General features: G+C 50.9%; 2 protein-coding genes across 3 annotated transcripts; both read right to left on the reverse strand.

Moving 5' to 3' along the window:
- Window positions 1–10,065: 10,065 nt before the first annotated feature.
- On the reverse strand, window positions 10,066–12,160 carry C5H19orf53 (chromosome 5 C19orf53 homolog). Its single transcript, XM_028858648.2, has 3 exons — window positions 12,022–12,160; window positions 11,883–11,938; window positions 10,066–10,693 (listed from the first exon to the last, which is right to left on the reverse strand). The coding sequence occupies exons 1-3, from the start codon at window positions 12,110–12,112 to the stop codon at window positions 10,553–10,555; spliced, it is 288 nt and encodes a 95-aa protein (XP_028714481.1). The 5' UTR covers window positions 12,113–12,160; the 3' UTR covers window positions 10,066–10,552.
- On the reverse strand, window positions 12,101–21,024 carry Mri1 (methylthioribose-1-phosphate isomerase 1). 2 transcript variants are annotated; one of them, XM_028858647.2, is made up of 5 exons: window positions 20,096–21,024; window positions 19,323–19,498; window positions 17,675–17,851; window positions 17,363–17,587; window positions 12,101–12,216 (listed from the first exon to the last, which is right to left on the reverse strand). In XM_028858647.2, the coding sequence occupies exons 1-5, from the start codon at window positions 20,464–20,466 to the stop codon at window positions 12,116–12,118; spliced, it is 1,050 nt and encodes a 349-aa protein (XP_028714480.1). In that variant the 5' UTR covers window positions 20,467–21,024; the 3' UTR covers window positions 12,101–12,115. The 2 variants fall into 2 exon arrangements, with proteins under 2 accessions (XP_028714480.1, XP_028714479.1); XM_028858646.2 differs by lacking the exon at window positions 12,101–12,216 and adding an exon at window positions 15,260–15,487 and having other exon boundaries at window positions 20,096–21,021.
- Window positions 21,025–21,183: the final 159 nt, after the last annotated feature.

Consider the following 21,183-nt stretch of genomic DNA (forward strand, 5'->3'; position numbering starts at 1 on the left):
CCTCCTCCATCAATCATTAGTCGAGAAATGCCCCACAGACTTATGTATAAGCCAATATAATGGAGATATTTTCTCAGTTGAAGTTCCTATTTACCAGGTGACTCTAGCTTTTGCCAAGCTAACAAATAAATAAAATAAATGAAATAATATATAAAAAAAACTAGCTAGCACAAAGAAATCTTTATTAGGTTTTTGAGACAGGATCTCTCTACGTAGCCCTGGCTGACCTGTAACTCATTATGTAGACCAGGCTGGCCTTGAACTCAAAAGATCTGCCTACCTCTGCCTCCTGATTGCTGGATTAAAGGCATGTGCCACCACCCAACCTGAAAAATATTTTGTAAAAAGACTTTTTGGGATAAGATGAGATGGTTAGCTCAGTGGTCCTCAGCCTTCCTAACGCTGTGACCCTTTAATACAGATCCTCATGTTGTGTGACCCCAGCCATAAAGTTATTTTTGTTGCTACTTCATAACTGTAATTTTGCCACTGTTATAAATCATAATGTACATATTTTGGTGACAGAGGCTTGCCAAGGGGGCTGCGACCCACAGGTTGAGAACCACTGTTTTAGTGGGTAAAGATGGTGGACACCAACCTTGAAGACTGGAGTTCCCTGGAACCCACATGGTAGAGGAAGAGAACTGACTCCTGCAGGCTGTCCTCTGACCTGCACATGCGTGCCCAGGCACATGCATGCCCTACCACCACAATAATTAAAAAAAATTGAAGTGTTTCTAGAAAGACAGGTATGGTGGTACATGCCTGTCATCCTGGCACTCAAATAGCTCGGACACAAGCATCGTGAGTTTGAGGGCAGCCTGAGCTACATATTGAGATCCTGTTTCAGCCTGAGCTACATATTGAGATCCTGTTTGTTTCAGCCTGAGCTACATATTGAGATCCTGTTTCAGCCTGAGCTACACATTGAGATCCTGTTTCAAAACCAAACAAAAAGAAAGGAGCTGGGAGAGATGGCAGTTAAGGGCACTGACTGCTCTTCCAGAGGATCCCCATTGACTTCCCAACCCCACACAGCAGTTCACACTGCCTAGAACTCCAGCTCCAGGGGACATCACATTCTCTTCTGCCTCCAGGTTCGCTCCGGAAGTCCCCCTGCCTCTTGAGTCACTTCGCCAACCCTCCTTTCATATTAGTAAAAAAAAGATTTTTTTTTTTTTTTTTTTGTTTTTTTTCGAGACAGGGTTTCTCTGAGTAGCTTTGCGCCTTTCCTGGGACTCACTTGGTAGTCCAGGCTGGCCTCGAACTCACAGAGATCCACCTGGCTCTGCCTCCCGAGTGCTGGGATTAAAGGCGTGCGCCACCACCGCCCAGCGTAAAAAAAGATTTTTGAGATTCTATTTATTTCTATTTTATGTGTTTGGGTGTTTTGTCTGCATGGATACCTGTGCATCCATGGGGGCCAGAAGAGGCATCGGACCCACTAACAGCAGGCTCTTCACCTGCTAAACTCTCTCTACAGTCCTTCATGCTGCAGTTTTGTTGGACCCAGCTGGCCTTAAGAAGCCACTGTGGCCAGGCGGTAGTGGCGCACACCTTTAATCCCAGCATTCAGGAGGCAGAGGCCGGTAGATCTCTGTGAGTTCAAGGCCAGGATGGTCTACAGAGCAAGTTCCAGGACAGGCTTCAAAGCTGCACAGAAAAACCCTGTCTCAAAAGACAACCCCCCATTACCCCCTCCCCCACTCCCGCCAAAAGAAAAAGGAAAAAAAGAATCCACTGCCTTGGGCTGGCAAAATGGCTCAGCGGATAAAAGTGCCTGCTACCAAGCCTGACCACCTGAGTTTGATCCCCATAACCTGAAGGCTCAGAAGGAGAGAACCGAACCCTACAAGTTGTCATCGGACTTCCACACACACACTGTGGCAGGTGCACGTAATAATGTGAACAGGAGTCACTGTCTTGGCTGGTGTAGCTCTGTGATAGAGAGCTGGCTTGGCTTGCTAGGCCCAGGGTTCCATCCTCAGTAACAGAAGGAGGAGGAGAAGTGGGGGAAGGGGAAAGAAAAGAATGGAACCCTCAAAGCCTAGCCACAATGACAATTACTGCCTTCTATTTCTCAGATTAGGAAACTGAGGCTTAGATGAGTCAGTTGGCTGAGGTTACCCAGCAGGGGAGGCAGCCTGGAGGCCTGCAAACCTGCATTCCTGGTTACCTTTATTCTTAATTTTCAGTTTACAGGTTGGGATAGCTCCATGCTGAGCATGCTGGGACAAGACAGACCCATGGGAAGGAGTGGCCAAGGCGAGGGGAAGCTGGGGACTTAGGGTTCCCCTTCTGAGTGGGCCTCGGGCTGGCTTCCCAGGAGGCCAATCATGTTCCTGGGAAATAGTCATCAAGTGTCCTGACCATGAACATCTCTCAACACAGGGTGAGGACAGCTTTTATATTTTATTTCATTTATTGACACAGGGTCTCAGTGGACCAGGCCGACCTTGAACTCACCGCATTGCTGAGAGTGACCTTGAATTTCTGATTCTCTTGTCTTCACATTGGCAGTGTTGAGATTTCAGGCCTGTGCCACCACACGGAGTTTATTGGATACCAGAGATCCATTCCAGGTATTCATGCTCCCAGCAAGTGCTCTGCCAACTAAGCTCCATGTTTTGAGACAAGGTCACATATGTAGCCCTAACTGGCTTGGAATTTGCTATGTAGCTAAGGCTAGCCTTGAACTCCTGATGATTCTGCCCCAGCTCCCCAAGGGCCGAGATGACAGGTGTATTCCAGAAAGCCTGGCTGCTTATTTCCTTTATTCTGTTATAGTCCATATAAATATGGACAACATCCCATCTCACAAATGAGACAGCTGAGTGTTGACCTGGGTGGGGTCACAGTAGACAGGGTCTGAATCTGAGTTCAGGAGATACGACAGATGAGGAAGTGAGGTGAAGTGAGGTCAGGAAACTGCCCTGAGTCACACAGAGATCCTGGTAAAATGTGGAGGTCAGAATAGAGCCAGGAAGGTTTGGGGTGTCCCCTGAATTCTCAAAGCTTATTTCAAGCATGCCCCCTTGAAAGCAATACTTTTAGGAAAGGAGATGGTGGTGGTGTTCCGGCCGGTGGTGCCCTCCCTCTGCTGGAACAAGAGGTTCTGGCTTTAGGAAGTGCCAGCCCTGTCTACTCAGCCTGTCTAGGCATCTGAGCTCACTGTCTAGGCATCTGGAGCTCCTGACCCCAAACCCATGTGCTCCCAACCTACCAGTGAAGTAGGGCTGCCCTACAAGCCCAGGTGAGGGAGGGGACACAGATGTGCAGCTCGGGGGACATGTCCACCCTGACTTTCTGAGGGACCCCGTTCTGCCTGCACTGCCAGCAGCAGCCAGCTGACGCAGGCAGTCTGGCTGGCTTGTGGTTGTACCTCAAGCCCGCAGCCCTGCTAGCCAGTTCAGCTTTGTGATTCTGCTTCCTTTTGGAAACACAAGCTCATGGGTAGAGTGTTGCCAGGAAAAATTGCATTCCAGACAGGGAAAAAATTGAGTCTGAAATCACATTTGATGCTCCTGACCCTGGAGAAGGGGTCTCCAATGACAATTCATGACCACACTAAAGAGACCCAAGTTACTCTAGTCTCCTGCTCTGGCCCACTAGGGTGGGGTGCTGGGTCCCCATTTTAAATAGATAGGGCCTTGGTGGCTCAGAGAGGTTAAAAGACTAGCTGACAGTCTCACACACAGCCAGGAGGTAGAAGAATCTGGCACAGACCTACAGACATGGTTGGGCCTGCCTGTCATCCCAGCACTGAGACTAAGGTGAAGTTTGGGGCCAGCCTGAGCTACACAGAACTGTCTTAGAACACAAGAGCAAAACACCTTCATGTAGAATTTGAGGTGTGGGAACTACTGGCATCACGGGGGAGGGAAGTGAGGAGGAAGGAGGCTGTCAAGGAGGCTTAAGGGACAGGTGTGCCATCATTCCAAGTCCCTGGCCACTGGGCCTTTGCAGAGGACCACCAAGCTGGCATCAGAGCCACAGGGCTGCTATTCTCAGGGCTTCTTGGCTTGCCTGCAGGAGGTTAGTCGAGGGCAGGCCTAACTGGGTCCCCTGGGCCTCCTGGTGGCCCCAGAGCTAGGTCCCATGGGTCTCCTGCTTTTCCCTATTCCACAAAGACAGGTAAAAAGATATGTTTCAAAAGAGGGCACTTTAGGGGCTGGAGAGATGGCTCAGAGGTTAAGAGCACTGGCTGCTCTTTCTTGGGACACGGGTCTCCAGCACCCACATGGTGGCTGACAGATATCTATAACCCAGTTCTAGGGGATCCAAATCCTTCTTCTGGCCACAGTGGGCACTAGGCACACTAGGCACACACGTGAGGGTGCACAGATGTGCACACAGGCAAAACACTCATACACATAAATAGATACTCATTTTCATATATATATGAAATTCTTATTTATTTATTTATTTATTTATTTATTTATTTATTTATTTGGTTTTGGTTTTTCAAGACAGAGTTTCTCTGTGTAGCCCTGGCTGTCCTGGATCTCACTCTGTAGATCAGGCTGGTCTCGAACTCAGAGGTCCACCTGCCTCTGCCTCCCGAGTGCTGGGATTAAACGTGTGCGCCACCCTGTAGTAGTTCCACTGCCCTGTAGAAATTGTTTTTTAAGAAGAACACGGTATGTGAGCCTCGAAGACTGTGCCTGAGCAGGGCGGGCAGTAGCTCAAGGGGGCATGGTGTGGGATGTGGAAGATGAATGGTTCCTGGTGGGGCAGAGGCTCCCTAGGCAGCACTGGCCCGCCCGAGGAGCTCGCAGTTCTGGGCTGTTCAGCAAGTTCCGCAGCAGCAGGGCCTGAGAGGCAGAGCAGCAACCCAAACGCTGGGCTTTCTCTCTTGGCAGGAGACCCTCCCTCCCCGCTTCCTCCCTTCTACACACACCAGCCCACAGGCCACCCTCAGGGTACAGGTCTAAATGGCAAAGACCTGAGCAAACAGCAGCAAGCACACTGGAAAGCAGCGGAGGCAAGCAGGGCTGAGGGCTAGCTCCCCGCAGAGCTTGCTTAGGGAAGCCCCAGGCTTCACCCCAGCACCAAACCGAACAGAAACCAGGCTTGGGGCAGCCCAGCACTTTAATCTTTTAAATCTCAGCGCTTGGGAGGCAGAAGCAGGTGGAGTTCTTGTGAGTTAGTGAGCTCTAGGCCAGCCAGGGCTACACAGAGAAATCCTACCCTGCCTCGAATAAAATAAAGAACCCCCTCAAACCCGACAAGAGTGGTGATCAAATGGCCCTGCCAGAGCCAGGGATGACTGATCACAGACGGAGGTGGCATCTGAGAACCAGTGCAGGGATGAGATGGCAGGTGGGAGGGCAAGGCAGGGAAGAGGGCAGGCGGCAGGGACTGGGTGACGTTCCGCTTTCTGCTCTCTAAGACATCAGGTCACTATACCACACTTGTAGTGAGACTGAGACTTCTTTCCTAACTAAGTGCCAGTTGGTTTCGGGAGTCAGAAGATAAAAGAACTAAAGGAAACATTAGCAAGATCCAACACAGTATGCAGAGTCCATCTTTTGCATAAATTCTTTTCTTAAACAAAACAATTATTTTTGCATGTGCACAAGCGCCAGCATGTATGTGGAGGTCAGTGAGCAGCCCGCAGGAGTCAGTTCTCTCCTTCCACCATGTGGGTTCTGGGGATCAAGCTCACGTCATCGGACTTGGTGGCAAGCCCCTTTACCTGCTGAGCCACCTTGCGGGTCCCAGTTGCCCCCCACCCCTTTGGTTCTTTTGAGACGGGTTTTTCCTCTGTGTAGCTTTGGAGCCTTGTCCTGGATCTCGCTCTGTAGACCAGGCTGGCCTCGAATTCAGAGATCCACCTGCCTCTGCCTCCCAAGTGCTAGGATTAAAGGTGTGCACCACCACTGCCTGGCCCCAGTTGTTTCTTTAGAAGAACAAAGTTAGGGACTTGAGAAGCATGAAGGATGCGGTCTGGGCTTAGGAGCCCCACCTTAAGGGAAGGATGCTATTCACTGAGGTGGTCACAGGTGGCTGAGAGCCTTGATTCCCAAGTGGGGAGAGGTGTGGCTCTGGGGTGACAGAGAGCAGTCCCTTAGGAGCAGGGGAGGACAGAGGCTGAGTAGCATGGATTCCTAGACTGCATTCCCAGTGGGTCTAGGTCTCTCCTCTGTGCAGTCTTCCTGGCGCATAGGAACCGGAAGCAGGCTGCAGTCCCCGGAATGCCAACCCAGCTCTCCTGGTTCTAGTTCTTCTTGGTGACCGTTCCTCACACTTCTCTCCTTTTCTTGGTGCTGGGGATGGAACTGAGGGCCTTGCTAGAGGCAGGCAAGCTCTCCTCCACTGATACTTCAGCTCTTGGCTTTTGGACAGTCGTTAACTCTATAGCCCAGGCTGACCTGCCAAGCCTCACACTGCTGGCGATCCCCCTGACTCACCTTTCTAAGTGCAGTGTTTACAGGTGCCCATTACCATTTAGAGCCACATTTTCCGGAGGGTGTGTGTGTGTGTTAAAAATGTGCGTGTCCAAAGAGCCAGTATGATCTTGCTTCCAAACTACCCATTCCACAAATGTTTTAGTTCAATTTAATGAAGCCTATGGTCTTGCTTAGTCATGGGCATACTGTAAGCCCCTGATTCGCCAGTCTTTCTAGGTGAAAATGAGGTGGCCTGAAGTCTTCATGGGGACTCCAAAGGAGCTGTTGATGTCAGACATCAAACCAGAGAGAAGTGAGCCTATCTTTTTAAGTTCACCTACCATAAATAAATAAATATATATATAGTTCCACAGTCAGCACATTCCCAATATAATAAAATGCTCACCTCTATTTAGTTCCAGAACTTTCAGGCCAGAAGGAAACCCAGCGTTTACCTGGCACCATGCCCCTCTTCTCCTGGGCAGCCATCTGCTTGCTCTGCCCTCTCACAGAACCTATTTATCCTCCCGCACCTGGTTTGTTATGACGGAGCCTCAGAGACTTCCCTGCTTCTGCCTCCTGAGCTCTGGGATTAAAGGCCTGCACCATTTTTAATTTTTTCTTGGCAGGGTCTCATGTATCTCAGGTTAGCCTTGAAATATTTAGTGGAGGATGATCTCAATATTCTTGGTTTTCCTTACTTCACTGGGTGCTGGGTTTATAGGTGTGTATGATGCCCAGCATCAGCATTGTTTCCAGGCTCATCTATGCTGTAGCCTGGATCAGTACTTGTCTCTACGCACCCCCCTCCCTGCCCCACCCTCACACCCCCGGAGCTGAGGATCGAACCCAGGGCCTTGCGCTTGCTAGGCAAGCATTCTACCACTAAGCTAAATCCCAACCCCCATTTTTTTTTTTTTTTTTTTTTTTTTTTTTTTTTGCTGGGGATGGGGGTGAGGGAGCAGAACAGTCTTTCCATGTAGTCCTGGCTGGCTTTGGACTCATGAAATCCACTGAGCTCTGCCTTCTGAGTGCTGGGATCAAAGGCATGTACTACCACAACTGGCACATTTCAAATATTTTTAATGTTTTCATGCATGTAAGCACACCATTTGCATGGAGTGTCCATGGAGGAAAGAGGAGGGCACTGGAGCCCTTGGAACTGAAGTTGCAGGTATTGTGAGCTGCTGTGGGTACTGGAGGCTGAACCTGGGTCCTGTGCCAGAGCAGCAAGTACTCTTTACCTCTGAACTGAGCCACCTTCCCAATCCTTCATTTCACTCTTACACTTACGTACGATGTGACTGTGAGCACGTGCACTGATGTACAAAGTGACTTGAGCATGTGCACTGATGTACAAAGTGACTGTGACTGTGTGAGCACAGTGCACTGATGATGTACAATGAGTGACAGTGATTGAGCATGTGCACTGATGTACACAGTGACTGTGTGAGCATGTGCACTGATGTACACAGTGACTGTGTGAGCATGTGCACTGATGTACAAAGTGACTTGAGCATGTGCACTGATGTACAAAGTGACTGTGAGCATGTGCACTGATGTACACAGTGACTGTGTGAGCACGTGCACTGATGTACAAAGTGACTGTGAGCATGTGCACTGATGTACACAGTGACTGTGTGAGCATGGGCACGCCCTAATGCAGGTGTGGAGGTCAGAAGACAACTTATTTAAGTTGGTTTTCTTCTCCTGATGTGGGCTCTGGGAACTGAACTCAGGTGGTCAAACCTGGTGGCAAATTTTTACCCACTGAGATATTTTTCTAGCCCCTCATTCCATTTTAATGGCTGAATAATATTCCACTGTGGCTGGAGGAGATTCTCGCCCAGTCCAGTTAATGCAAGTTTGTTTCTGCCTCTGTGCTAATGCAAAGCATTCTATCAACACTGGTAGAAGCGCCCATGTGAATGTTTGTTTTGCAGAGTGCTTTGGGGAACTGACAATATAATACGAAGGTGCATTTACTGGATTGGTGCATTTACTGGATTAGCTTACATGACAGCAGCTGAATAGTCATACAGTGGCCACCTTCACACCAGGGTCTGAAAACTCAGCAGCTGCTCAAGTCACCAGAAGACGCCACTGAGGGGCTGGAAGCTCTCTGGAGTGCTGCTGCTGTCTGGTGCACATGGGAGGGTTAGATGAGAGCTTGGTGGTGGCAGGCACCTCAGGGGATTCACATACTGGGACTGGGTCTTCCATCCACCCTCCCTGGCTTCCATGGTGCAGCTCAGGGTGGTCATCACCCAGCCAGTTTCCGGCACCATTCCTCTGCAAATGCCAGCTAGATACAAAGAGTGATGCCCACTAGTCCAGGTAAGATGACAAGCTGACAACCCTCCCCCCCCCCCCCCCCCCCCCGCCCCAGGCTGGTCTTGAACTCAAAGGTCTAACTGCCCCTACCTGGAGTACTGGGATTAAAGGCATGTGCCTAGCCATCCTAGTCTTACTACCACAGAACAAACATGCTAGAGCTAGAGCAAGCTCAGCAGCTAACAGCTTCCACTGCTCTTACCATGCAGGGTGGCTCACAGCTGCCTCTGGCCTCATCAGGTACATATACACACAAAAATAATGCATGCGCATGCCTTTAATCCCAGCACTCGGGAGGCTGAGGCAGGCGGATCTCTGTGAGTTCGAGGCCAGCCTGGTCTACAGATTGAGATCCAGGACAGGCACCAAAGCTACACAGAGAAATTCTGTCTTGAAAAACAAAATACATGCCCTTGGCCCTTGGGCATTTTAATCTCAGAACTTGGGAAGTAGAGGCAGGTATAGCTCTGAGTTGGAGGCCAGCCTGGTCTACACAGTGAGTTCTAATCCAGCTAGGGTTATACAGTGAGACCCTGTCTCAGAAAACCAAGCTAAACCTGAGGCAGGCCACTGATGAGCTCATGGTTCTGAGGCCGTATCCATAATGAAGTGGACCAATGCCTCGGGATCTGTGGTGAGGGTACCAGAAGGTAGGTGTGGTGGGGAGCTGCATGTCCAGACACTGCCTCATCACAAGTCAAGGCGCTAACAACCCCTTCAAGGTCCAGTCTTGACGTGAGTGACGGCCTCTCGAGGTGCCCTCCATGCTCACAGCAGAGCAGCCGTGTCCTGGCCGGACTGCAGCCCAGCAGCTCCTTCCTCTGCCTGTAAGTGCACTGGGAGCTCAGGCTGGGGTGTGACCCAGAGTGCTGGCTAAGCACACACCAAGTGGATCTCATCCCTAGCAGCCATGGCGAGCCAGAAGCCAGCCTGGGAGCATTAGTCTCAGCACTAAATTCAGACCAAATTCCGACTGTATGGGAACAAATTCACCCAGTCAGGGCTGGGGGCAGTCACTGGTGACCTGACACTTTACTGCCTCCTCAGTGGGTGAAATGGCTGGACAAAAAGGGATAGGCCACCATCATACTCATCACTTGTCCCAGGGCCACACCAAGGGAGATGCCACCATGTCAAGCACCCTGCATATGACATGATCAACATCTGGTCCAGCAGGTCTGAGTGACTACCCGGGGTGTGAGCCTCAGTGGACAGAAGCAGAGCTCTGCTATGGATGAGGTTAGCTGAGTGGCCAGGCCCTTGTCCTGGAGCGTCAGAGGCTGGCTTTACTAAGACAAGGGGTGGGGATGGAGCAGGAAAGCACAAGAATGGCATGTGGTCTCTGTGAGCACAGCTTTATTGGGTAACACTGGAGCGTCCCCAAGTGGCTCTGGACCACTAGTCTGACAGGGTGAGGTGGTACCTCACTGAAGATATGGAACCCTTCTTCAGGTATAGGACAATTAACATTAGATGACTGCAGGGGGTGACCTGGGGGGCAGGGGCAACCCAGGACCCAGGGAAGAGACTATACCCAGCTGCCAGCTTCAGGTACAGATGTCACTGCCATGTCTCGGGTCTGTGGCTGTCAAGGGCACTGCGTGGGTGGGAGAAGTTTCTTGTGGAGACCAGTGAGGCTCACCTAGCCCCCAAAAGCTCCTCACTGGACTGCTTGAGGGCTGGAGGGACAACAGAGCCAGGTTCATCACAATGTGTCACCCAGTAGAGATAGGCCCTGAGCCCACAGGAAGCCGATTGCCTCTTCGGTACCCCGGGGAGCTGGCTTCAGGCTTTACGGTCACCTGCCCATTGCTGTCCCAGGGCCTTTAGGAGGGTGTCTTGCTGGGGGCGGGGGCCCCTGTCTTCTTTGACGCCCCCTTCAGCAGTGCGAGCTTCTTAGGCAGGCTGGAGCTGGCCTTCATCACCACGTCATGCTCAATCTTCTTCCGGATCCCCACTTCCAGGCTCTGTGGGGGACACAGAGCAGCCTTCACTCTCCCCAGCCTGCACACACACACACACATACACACGCCTTCCTTTTGAGAGCGGCTTCAGATAAAAGCTCTCCTTCCTTGACTTACCACCAGCCCTGGGTGCTCTGCTCATGTCTAGCAGCAGGACAAAGAATCCTTAAAGGGCCAGTAAAAGAAAGGATGAAAAGCGCTGAGATGGAGAGGTGAAGGGCCCATGGCAGGAAGCAGCCATGGAAGGTTCTGGGCAGAGGGGAACCAGTTTTGAGTACAGGCAGATGCCTCAGTGGCTAAAGCAGGGAGAGGACAGAGTTGGGTAGGATCCAACCTTGAAGGTGATGGGCAGAAGTAGGTGGATTCTGGATGTATGCTAAAGGGACCAGACTGGGTAAGAGTGGAGTTCAAGGATGACCTCTGAACCTGGGAAGGCAAAAGGCAAAGTGGTCCCATGGTAGACTGCGGAAGGAATTCACTTAAGGACCCGAGAGTGGCTACCCCACGGAGCAGAGCAGGCTGCTGGGTAACCTACCTAGGGGAGGTACTGGGGAATCAAATGATCTACTCAAGATCTAAACCAGATTGGAGCCTCTAATTTTCCTAATTAATTTTTATTGACGTGTACAAGAGTGTTTTGCTCACACGTATGTCTGTGTACCACATGCATGCAGTGCCTAGACCGCACTGGAGATCCCCTGGGGCTGGAGTTAGAGATGGTTGTGAGCTGCCATGTGGGTGCTGGAAACTGGAAATCGAGATCCTGGTGGAAGTGCTTCTCCTTCTGGCCTCTGTCGGCATGGGCACATACCCACACACATACATATAATTAAAACACATAGACTAGACTGGCCTGGAACTCAGACATCAGCCTGCTTCTGCCCCCAGCGGGCTAGGATCAAAGGCGTGCGCTACCAAGCCGGCTTCAGCGCTTGTGATCCCTGAAGACCAAGGTTCAGTTCCCAGCACATGCATGATGGCTCAAAACCGTCAGTAATTTTAGTTCTACGGGACTGGACATCCTCTTCCGACCTCTTCGGGTACTAGGCACACACTCGATGCACGCACACAGACAGACACAGGTGAAACACTAATACACATCAACAATAAACCAAAAACCCGAAGCTACGTGCTGACAGGCCCTGACCCACATCAGAACCCCGGGTCACCCGCCGCCGCGCGCGCCGCTCACCTTCTTCAGCTTCTGCTGCTGCACGACGCGCGCCTTCTTGGGAGCGATGACCCGACCTACGGAGCGACACCAGCCTGTGAGCCTGGGCCGCCCGCCCCGAGTTCCGCCGCCCTCTCGCCTCCTACACCCCGTTCCTCACCGCCTTTCCTCGGCCCTCGGCTCCGCTCCGCCGCAGCCGCTGTCTTGCTTTTAGGTTTCTGCGCCTGGAACTTGCGCTGTCCCTGCGCCATGGTTCACCACAAGCCGGAAGAGGCGGGGCCACGGCAGGAGAGCCGGAAGTCGCGTGACGTCGCCGGCGACAGTGGGACCCAGGGCGGCGCACTTAGAGGAGCTGCTGTCCAAAAAATTCGAAGGAGGATTTCGTTACCATTCACAGGGGCAGGACACTTGTGTATCATAAAACATGGTGGGTTGTGCTTTTTATACAAAAAAGCTCAAAATTAGGCTTGAGGTGAGGCAAGCAAGGAACTCATTTTTGGTGGAAAATTAGGGGAGTGCCAAAAACCTGAAGTAATCTTTGGTGAGATGGCCCTGTGGTAACCGTGCCTGCTGCCATGCCTCATAACTGGTGTCGATCTCGGGTGGTGGCGCATTCGTTTTATCTCAGCACTCAGAGGACTGACTCCTGCAGATTGTTTTTTAATCACATTCACACACATAATAAATAAACACGCCACTAAAAATCCTTGGGTTGCTGGGCGGTGGTGGCGCACGCCTTTAATCCCAGCACTCGGGAGGCAGACCCAGGCGGATCTCTGTGAGTTCGAGGCCAGCCTGGGCTACCAAGTGAGTCCCAGGAAAGGCGCAAAGCTACACAGAGAAACCCTGTCTTGAAAAACAAAACAAACAAACAAAACCCTTGGGTTACCATGATACTTAATTTTGCCCTGTGCTGGGCATTCAGCGTCACACTTACAGCACAAAACAGTCACAGCATCAGCTATGTTCTTTTATTTATTTTTCCTTTTTTGAAACAGGGTTTCTCTGTGTAGTTTTGGTACCTGTCCTGGATTTTGTTCTGTAGCCCAGGCTGGCTTTGCACTCAGACGCACCTGCCTCTGCCTCCCAAGTGCTGGGCTTAAAGGCGTGTACCACTGCCACCACGGCTTCTTTTCTATATTAAAGATTTAAAATATGCAGCTGGCGGCTGGAAACATCACTGGGTGGGTAAAGTGCTTACTGTCCATGGATGAGGACTTGAGCTCCACCCCCAATGAGTGATGGTGCACATACCTGTGGTGATAAATATTGTTTGTGATCTAGGAAATAAAGCTTGCCTGAAGGTCAGAGGACAGAGCTAACCACAGTTAGCCACAGAGCTAGGCAGTGCTGGCACACACCTTTAATCCCAGCACTAGGAAGGTTGAGACAGGAAGGGATATGGCTGGGCAGAGAAAGGAATATAAGGCAGGAGGAGACAGGAATTCTCTCTTTCAGGCTGAGGAGGTGGTGAGGTAAGAGGTGGTAGCTGTGGTTTGCTCTGCTTCTCTGATCTTTCAGCTTTCACCCTAATATCTGGCTCTGGGTTTTTATTAAGACTAATTAGGAAGCCGGGCGGTGGTGGCGCACGCCTTTAGTCCCAGCACTTGGGAGGCAGAGGCAGGCGGATCTCTGTGAGTTCGAGACCAGCCTGGGCTACCAAGTGAGCTCCAGGAAAGGCGCAAAACTACACAGAGAAACCCTGTCTCGAAAAACCAAAAAAAAAAAAAAAAAAAAAAAAGACTAATTAGGATTCGTGTAACACTACTTGTGATCCCAGTGCTGAGGGAACTGGAGACAGGAGGGTCCCTGCAGCCTAGCCTAATTGTTGAGTTCCAGCTTCAGAGACTCTCAAAACAAACAAACAAACAAACAAACAAACAAACAAACAAAGCAAAGCAGGCTGTAGTGGCCCACACCTTTGACTCTTTGCTCAGGAGGCAGAGGCAGGTGAATCTCTGTGAGTTCCAGACCAGCCTGGTCCACACAGCAGGTTCCAGGCCTGCCAGGGATACATAGAGACTCTGTCTTAAAAAAACAAACATTGGCCGGGCGGTGGTGGCGCACACCTTTAATCCCAGCATTCGGGAGGCAGGCGGATCTCTTTGAGTTTGAGGCCATCCTGGTCTACAAAGCAAGTTCCAGGAAAGGCGCAAATCTACACAGAGAAACCCTGTCTCGAAAAACCAAAAACAACAACAAAAAACAACAAACAAAAAACAACCATTAATCTTGATTCCTGAACTTTGGTGTCCTCTTCTAGAGGACTTGTTGCTCTTGCGGAGAGGACCTGGGTTTTGTTCCTAGCACCCACGTGGCAGCTCACAACCATCAATAACTCCAGTTCCAGGGGATCCAGTGTCCTTTTCTGGCCTCAGGGGGCACCAGGCACTTGCATGTAAAGCACTGACACATAAAATAAAATAAAAATTAACAGCTGGGTGGCCGTGGTGCACACCTTTAATCCTGGACTCAGGAGGCAGAGACAAGTGGATCTCTGTGAGTTCAAGGCCAGCCAGGTCTGAAAGTCTTAATTACTATAGACTTGTATTACATGAAATATATAGAATATACAAATTCATAGACAGAAAGATTAGATGTTATCTCAAGCTGGAGGAGAGAGGAATATAGAGCAATGATTCCTAAGTTTCTGTGTTGTGTGATGGGAAAGCCCACAAACAGACAGTAATATCAGGACATAATATCATGAATGTAATTAATCAATACAATCAATGTAATTAATGAATACCATAAATATAGTTATTGAATGAATACTGCAAATGTAATCAATGAATACCACAAATGTAATTAATATCTTGATTGTAATGCATGCCACTGAATTGTGAACTTAAAAATGGTTACAATTGCAGATATTATGTTCATTTAAAAAAAATAAGGTGGAATGTAATCACCATACATTATATGTGTGTATGAAATTGAAGACAGCGATGTTCTAAAACAGAAAGTGGTGATGGTGTCATGGGCCCATGAGGATGCTGGACTAAAGTTTATCAAATTGTACAAATAGGAAAATTGTATACTATGTGAATTATTTGTCAATAAAGATTTTATAAAACATAAAAAAAATCCTGTCTTGAAAAAAACCCAAACAAATACTTCAAAGGCAGCTAAAACCATTCTGATTATCCCTACGTTGGTTTCCTGTTTGTTTTTTTCAGTCTGTAGCCCAGGGTAGCCTAATACCCAAAGAAGGCCTCCCAGAGCAGGGATTACAGGTATGTACCCCCACACTTGGCTTTGCACCCCATGCATGGTCATATGAAGGAGGGGCTGGAATGTGAACTTGGGCAGCTCTGTTGTAGATGCTGGGACTCTGCAGAGCCTGGTAAATCCAGTCTGCTTCAGCAGGTGGAAGAGGGGGTATGGGTGAGGATGAGCTTTGGGTAGCCATTTGAGAACTTTATTATAAAACCAGAGGAACCAGAGCAGGTCGGGAGAGCCAGCTAGTCACATCTGGGGACTATCTAGGGCCTGTCCCTCTAAGATGGAGGCACTTAGGGCTGCTCGGAGCTCCTCAGGGGCAAAGACACCCAGCTCAGTGATGATGCCACCGGTGATGAGTTCGTGGGGGGTGACATCAAAGGCAGGATTCCAAACCCGGATTCCTGCAGGGAGAGAGGGCACATGAGGCGGGGCTTTGGCTCTGGGAATTCCCTGGCTGGTGTCACTTGTCCTCACCACAACAATTCTTGGGGTTAGTGAGTCCTTGAGAATCCGGGGGTCTACACATACCACATCATTCGTAAAGGTGCAGGCACCGAGGCTGGTAACATAGCCAGAGCTCCTGCTGCTCACGGAGGCCTCAGCCTCACGGACCCCATTCTTGCCTGCTCCAACATTTATAGAACCCCAGAATCTACCCCAGGGCTTTTGCACTGGCTGCAATGTGAGTGTGCTCAGAACATCTGTTCTGAGGTTCTGAGGATGGGGCGGAGCCCTTCACAGATGTTTTGAAAATCAATTTTAAAAATGTAATTACTTCTCTAACACAGGGACATATATGTAGCTTAGGCTGGCCTCAAATTTTCTATGTATCCAAGGCTGGTTTTGAAGTCCTTGTCTTCCTGCCTTTACCTCCCAGGTTCACCAGATGTGCACCACTAAGACCAGCAAATTATTTGAAAATATCTTGTTTATTCTTTAAGACTTTCTTACATGCATACAATGTATTTTGATTATTTTTAATGTGAAAATTTTTTTTATGTAGTATTGGGTGTTGAATCTCAGGCTTCTTGTACATTCTGGCAAATACTCCATATCTGAGCTATATCCTTGGCCCCTTTTAAAATGTTTATTTTGAGACAGAGTGTATGTTGACTAGGCTAGCCTTGAACTGGTGATCTTGCCATAGCCTCATGAGCAGCCACTAGGGCCCTAGCTTTCTGATTTTTTTTCCCTTCGAGACAAGGTTTCTCTGGGTAACAGTCCTGGTTGTCCTGAATCTCACTCTGTAGCCCAGGCTGGCCTTGATCTCACAGAGATCCACCTGCCTGTCTCCCGAGTGCTGGGATCAAAGGTGTTCGCCACCACTGCCCGGCTCGTCCTGATTTTTGAGATGAGGTCTCACCATGTAGGCCAGGACGATCCTGAACTCTTAGCTGCCCTCCCTGCCTCAGCCTCTCGAGCGCTGGAGCGCAGGTGTGGACCACCATGCCCAGCTGTCTGTACAGACCTCTGTCCAGGCAGCCTGGGCAGTTTCAAGCTTTCTGATTGTTTTGGTGTTTCAGACAGTGTCTCCCTTGGCAGTCCACATTAGCCTGAGTTCACTTGTGCCACCTGGTTTTGAACTTGTGGGGCTCTCCTGCCTGGGCTTCTGGAGTGCAGCTGGGATTCCAGGCTGCACCACCACACCCAGCACTATTCTTTACGTGTGTCCATGCGCTCTTGCATATGGAGGCTAGCGGTCCACCTCAGTGGTGGTTCCGCAGGAACCAGCTTAGTTTTTGAGACAGTCTCTCACTGAGCCTGAGGCTGGCTGACTAGACCTGTCTGGATAAAAGCTCCAGGGATCTGCCTTCTCTATCTCCCCAGCACTGGGATTCTAAACCTCTGCCATGCTGGGCGTTGGTGGCACATGCCTTTAATCCCAGCACTTGGGAGGCAGAGGCAGGCAGCTAGCTCTGAGTTCAAGGTCATCCTGGTCTATAAAGCAAGTTCCAATGCAGTCAAGGCTACCTACACAGAGAAACCCTGTCCCCAAAAATAAATAAATTAATTAAAAACAAAAACAAACAAATAAACAAAAAAACACCTGTGCCACCACAGCTGTCTTTTTAAAAAGTTGGTTCTGGGCACCAAACTCAGGTCCCCATCCCAACATTCTACCTACTGAGGCCCATCTCTAGCCAGCCAGCGCTATTTACAAAGTCTGACTTTGAATTTAACCTCCATCGTCAGAATCCAGCTGAGGAGCTTGAATGAGCAAAGCAGCTCATGCCACGCAAGTCCAGAGTACCCTGAGTGCCAAGCCCACACCTTACCCTGTGCCGCGATCCTGACTCCATTCACGTCGGTCAGCTCCTGGCTGGGGCGTTCCTCTATGACAATCTCCCTGCCCGTCTCCAGATGGAGGTCACAGGACGAGCTGGGGGCGGCCACATAGAAGGGGATACCGTGGTGCTTGGCGACAATGGCCAGCTGGTACGTGCCTATTTTGTTGGCTGTGTCTCCGTTGGCAACGACACGGTCCGCTCCTACTACCACAGCTGGGGGCGGAGGAGAGTTGGGAAGGTCACGAACCTGGCTTTGGATGCCCACAGCACTACCTGCCCCACGGTGCCCAGCCCACTGACCTGACACACCCTGGTGGGCCATGGCAGCGGCTGCCATGCTGTCAGTGATGAGAGTGGCAGGAATCTGCTCGTAGACCAACTCGAAGGCTGTCAGCCGGGCTCCCTGGTTGTAGGGCCGGGTCTCTGTGCAGAAGGTATGCTCCAATCGGCCCATCTCGTGCAGGGAGCGGATCACACCTGTGGGGTGTACCAGCGGACAAGCAGCGTGGCCCTGAGACTGGGGCTGCAAGTGCTGAGGCGAGCGGGGCACGGCACAACTCTCAGCCTTTTCTGTAGCTGTTTCCTGTGCCGGCCGGACACACTGTTCTCATCTGCTCTCATCATTTCTACATCCACTTTTCTGACACCCCGAGATTCCTCAGTCTCATTACAACAGCCCTGCCACTCTGATCTTTATAGAACCTTCTAGTTATTCTCATGTTTGTTCTGCAGTGTCGGGGATGGTGGGACCCACGGCAGTGCATCTGGCGGCAGGTGCTCTACAGCTGAGCCGCACACCCAGCTCTTAAAGGAGGGTTCTCAGCAGGGCCACACCGCTGACCCCTGTCGTTCCTTTGTGCTCAAGGCTGCAGATGCCTGGCGCCTTCCACAGTTCACTCCCTGGAAGTCAGCAGTTGTTTGTTTAGTGAATGCTGGCTGAGTCAATGAATGGGGCACATGAGTCTTGTTCTAAAGATCTGGGTTCCCAAAATCCAGTGCTGGATTTAGGCAGATAGTTTTCTGGACAGCCAAGGGCCAGGAGGAATCTGCTGCCTTGACTCCCAGATCCCTATCTCCTGGTCACAGCTTTCCCATCTTACTCCCCATTCTCTGGGAGTCAACACTATGCCCCTTCTCTAGGCAGGTGACCCAGGGAACTTTCCGGTCTCTGATAGTAGAATTACTTCAATTCACAGGCAAAATGGGGGCCAAGGTCCTAACACCACTAGTTGAACTTGATATACCCATACCTACCTGCAAGCGACTTCCTACGTGTCTCTGTACATGAACTGATATACTCGGGGCAGGAAAACACAACCTCCTAATATCCTGGGCTGGAGAGACGGCCCAGTGGTTAAGAGCACTTGCTGTTCTTACAGAGGACCTGGGTTTGGTTCCAAACACCCACATGGTGGCTCACATCCAGCTTCGGAGGATCCAACACTATCTTTTGTCCTCCCTGGGCACCAGGCACATGTGTACATACACACAAGCAGGCAAAAACACTTATACACACAAAAATAATACTTGAAAAAACAAAACAATACAAAACCAATATTCACATTTCTGTGGATGAAGTAGTTTGGGTTCCTTCTTTTGGGTTCTGGGGACTAAATCCAGGACTTTGTTCATGCTAAGTATACACTCTTTTAAAAGAACTTATTTTTAATTCTGTGTGTGTATATGCATGTGAGTGTAGGCGCCCATGGAGGCCAGAAGAGGGTGTTGGGCCCTCTTGCAGCTGGCGTTGCAGATGGTTATGAGCTGTTCAGTGTGGGTGCTGAGAACTGAACAGGTTCTTTTCTAAAGTAGTCCAACTCTTAACTGCTGAGCCAGCCCGAGCTAAGCATGTACTCTTGCCCCTGAACAACACCTCCAGCTCAAGGTGTTTTGCCTTTTACCCAAAAAAGGCCCTCCCATGCGCTAACAATTGATGATGCCTCCTCACCTAGGGCTGTACCATAGCCAGCGGTGGCCAGAGCGCCAGTGTTACAGTGGGTCAGCACGGTCACCTTGCCACCCCTGGGGTGGGTGTGCTCCAGGAGGTGGCGGGCTCCCAAGTCCCCGATGGTCCGGTTATCTCGGAGGTCCTTCTCCAGCATATCTTCTGCAAAGCTGATTACTCTGGAGACAAGAGGAGCTCTAAGCACTGTTGGAGTGGACCTGGCTAGCTGCTACCCGACCCTCAAAGTTGTGGGGCTCTCCTGGGGCCTTCTCTGGGGACACACCTGCCACTCTACTCACTAAATCTGTGTATGTGAGCCAGGTGCTGGGGGTAGGGCACAGCACTAAACACAACAAAGGCCTCTGCCTCTGCGGTGATGACATCAGGGTGGGAGAGACAGTTAATTAACTGGTAAAATGAAGGACAAGAAGGGGAGAGGAGGGAGCAGGAACCTGACAGGTTCGGCAGAAACCTGAGAAGTGGCTTGACCGGAAGTGGGGAGGGAAAGAGACCCGCAGAGAGGAAAGCAGGGCAGAGCACACAAAACCTCATGGCAAAACCTAGCAGAACAGGTGTCATAAAGCTGGTGTGGTGCTGCTAAGGGGCTGAGTTCAAGGGCCTGGGGAACACAGCGCAGGGATGGACTTCTAGTCCTGCAAGTGGGCCCCTGGACGCGGCACACGGCTGCACTGCGCCTGCTTCCCGGTATCCGTAGAAGGGAAAAAAAAGAGGAAGTAGTTTCCGCGTAGTGCACTGCCTGGTCCAGGATCCCGTACCTTTCCCGCACGGTCTCCTCGGTGGCGCCCTCCTGCTCCGCCTCCCGAGCTGCCACGCGAGCCAGATCGCGGGCGGCACGGGCCATGTTGACAGCGGTGGGCCTGGCGGCGACGAGGAGGCGCAGCTGGTCTTGCACGAAGGCCACCAGGGCGGCAAGCCCGGGACCGCCGGCGCCCGCCCGCAGCTCCACCGCCAGGCTGAGGCAGCCCACCAGCGCGATGGCGGGGGCGCCGCGCACCTTCATGGCGCGGATGGCCTCCCCGGCCTGCTGCACCGAATCCAGTGCCTCGTAGCGGCAGTGCTCAGGCAGCTGCAGCTGGTCGAGGATCTGCAGCGAGCCCGGCGAGTAGCGGATGGCTTCCAGTCGCATGGTGCCCGGCGCGCTGGGCTACACTGCAGTAGCCGACTCAGGCTGAGGGGCGGAGCCGCGTCCTGGTGCAGGCGCCTGCGCATGCATGCACGCCGCGATTGGCTTCTTCCGGTGTCGCAGCGCCAAGCCAAGTTGGGAACACCAAGGTAGTCGGTGATGGGGTAGTTTTTGCCCAGACCTGTTCATCCGTTACAGAAGCGATAACTCGGCAGCCTCCTCAGGCTTGCCCGTCCACGGATCACAACCTTAATCACTGAGTCAAACGACCTTCCTCGGACTACTTCTAGCCCCATTTCTTTAAAAACAAGTACCATGAGGAACCTTTATTATTAGGGGCTGAAGAAATTGCTCAGTGGTTAAGAGTGCATACTGCTGCTCTTGCACAGGACCAGAGTTCCGTTCCCAGGTGGCTTCACAGCTGGCTCTACCTCCAGTACAGGGGTCCTCTTCAGACCTCACTGGGGCAACATACTTGTACATGCAAACGCTTAATTAAAAATAAATCTTCGGGGGGCTGGAGAGATGGCTCAGAGGTTAAGAGCACTGACTGCTCTTCCAGAGGTCCTGAGTTCAATTCCCAGCAACCACATGGTGGCTCACTACCATCTGTAATGAAATCTGGTGCCCTCTTCTGGCCTGCAGTCATACATGCTGTATACATAATAAAGCTTTAAAAATAAACAAATCAATCTTAGACTTTAATCTCAGCACTTGAGA

Source organism: Peromyscus leucopus, chromosome 5 (genome assembly GCF_004664715.2).
Source record: "Peromyscus leucopus breed LL Stock chromosome 5, UCI_PerLeu_2.1, whole genome shotgun sequence".
NCBI classification, from domain to species: Eukaryota; Metazoa; Chordata; class Mammalia; order Rodentia; family Cricetidae; genus Peromyscus; species Peromyscus leucopus.

Coding starts and splice junctions, on each gene's coding strand:
- Mri1 (XM_028858646.2), bottom strand. CDS start 20,466: ATGCGACTGGAAGCCATCCGCTACTCGCCGGGCTCGCTGCAGATCCTC. Junction 17,588..17,674: donor GGCCCACCAGGGTGTGTCAG/GTCAGTGGGCTG, acceptor CTCCGCCCCCAG/CTGTGGTAGTAGGAGCGGAC. Junction 15,488..17,362: donor AGTCAGGATCGCGGCACAGG/GTAAGGTGTGGG, acceptor CTCTCCCTGCAG/GAATCCGGGTTTGGAATCCT.
- C5H19orf53 (XM_028858648.2), bottom strand. CDS start 12,112: ATGGCGCAGGGACAGCGCAAGTTCCAGGCGCAGAAACCTAAAAGCAAG. Junction 11,939..12,021: donor CCGAGGGCCGAGGAAAGGCG/GTGAGGAACGGG, acceptor GTCGCTCCGTAG/GTCGGGTCATCGCTCCCAAG. Junction 10,694..11,882: donor AGCAGCAGAAGCTGAAGAAG/GTGAGCGGCGCG, acceptor TGTCCCCCACAG/AGCCTGGAAGTGGGGATCCG.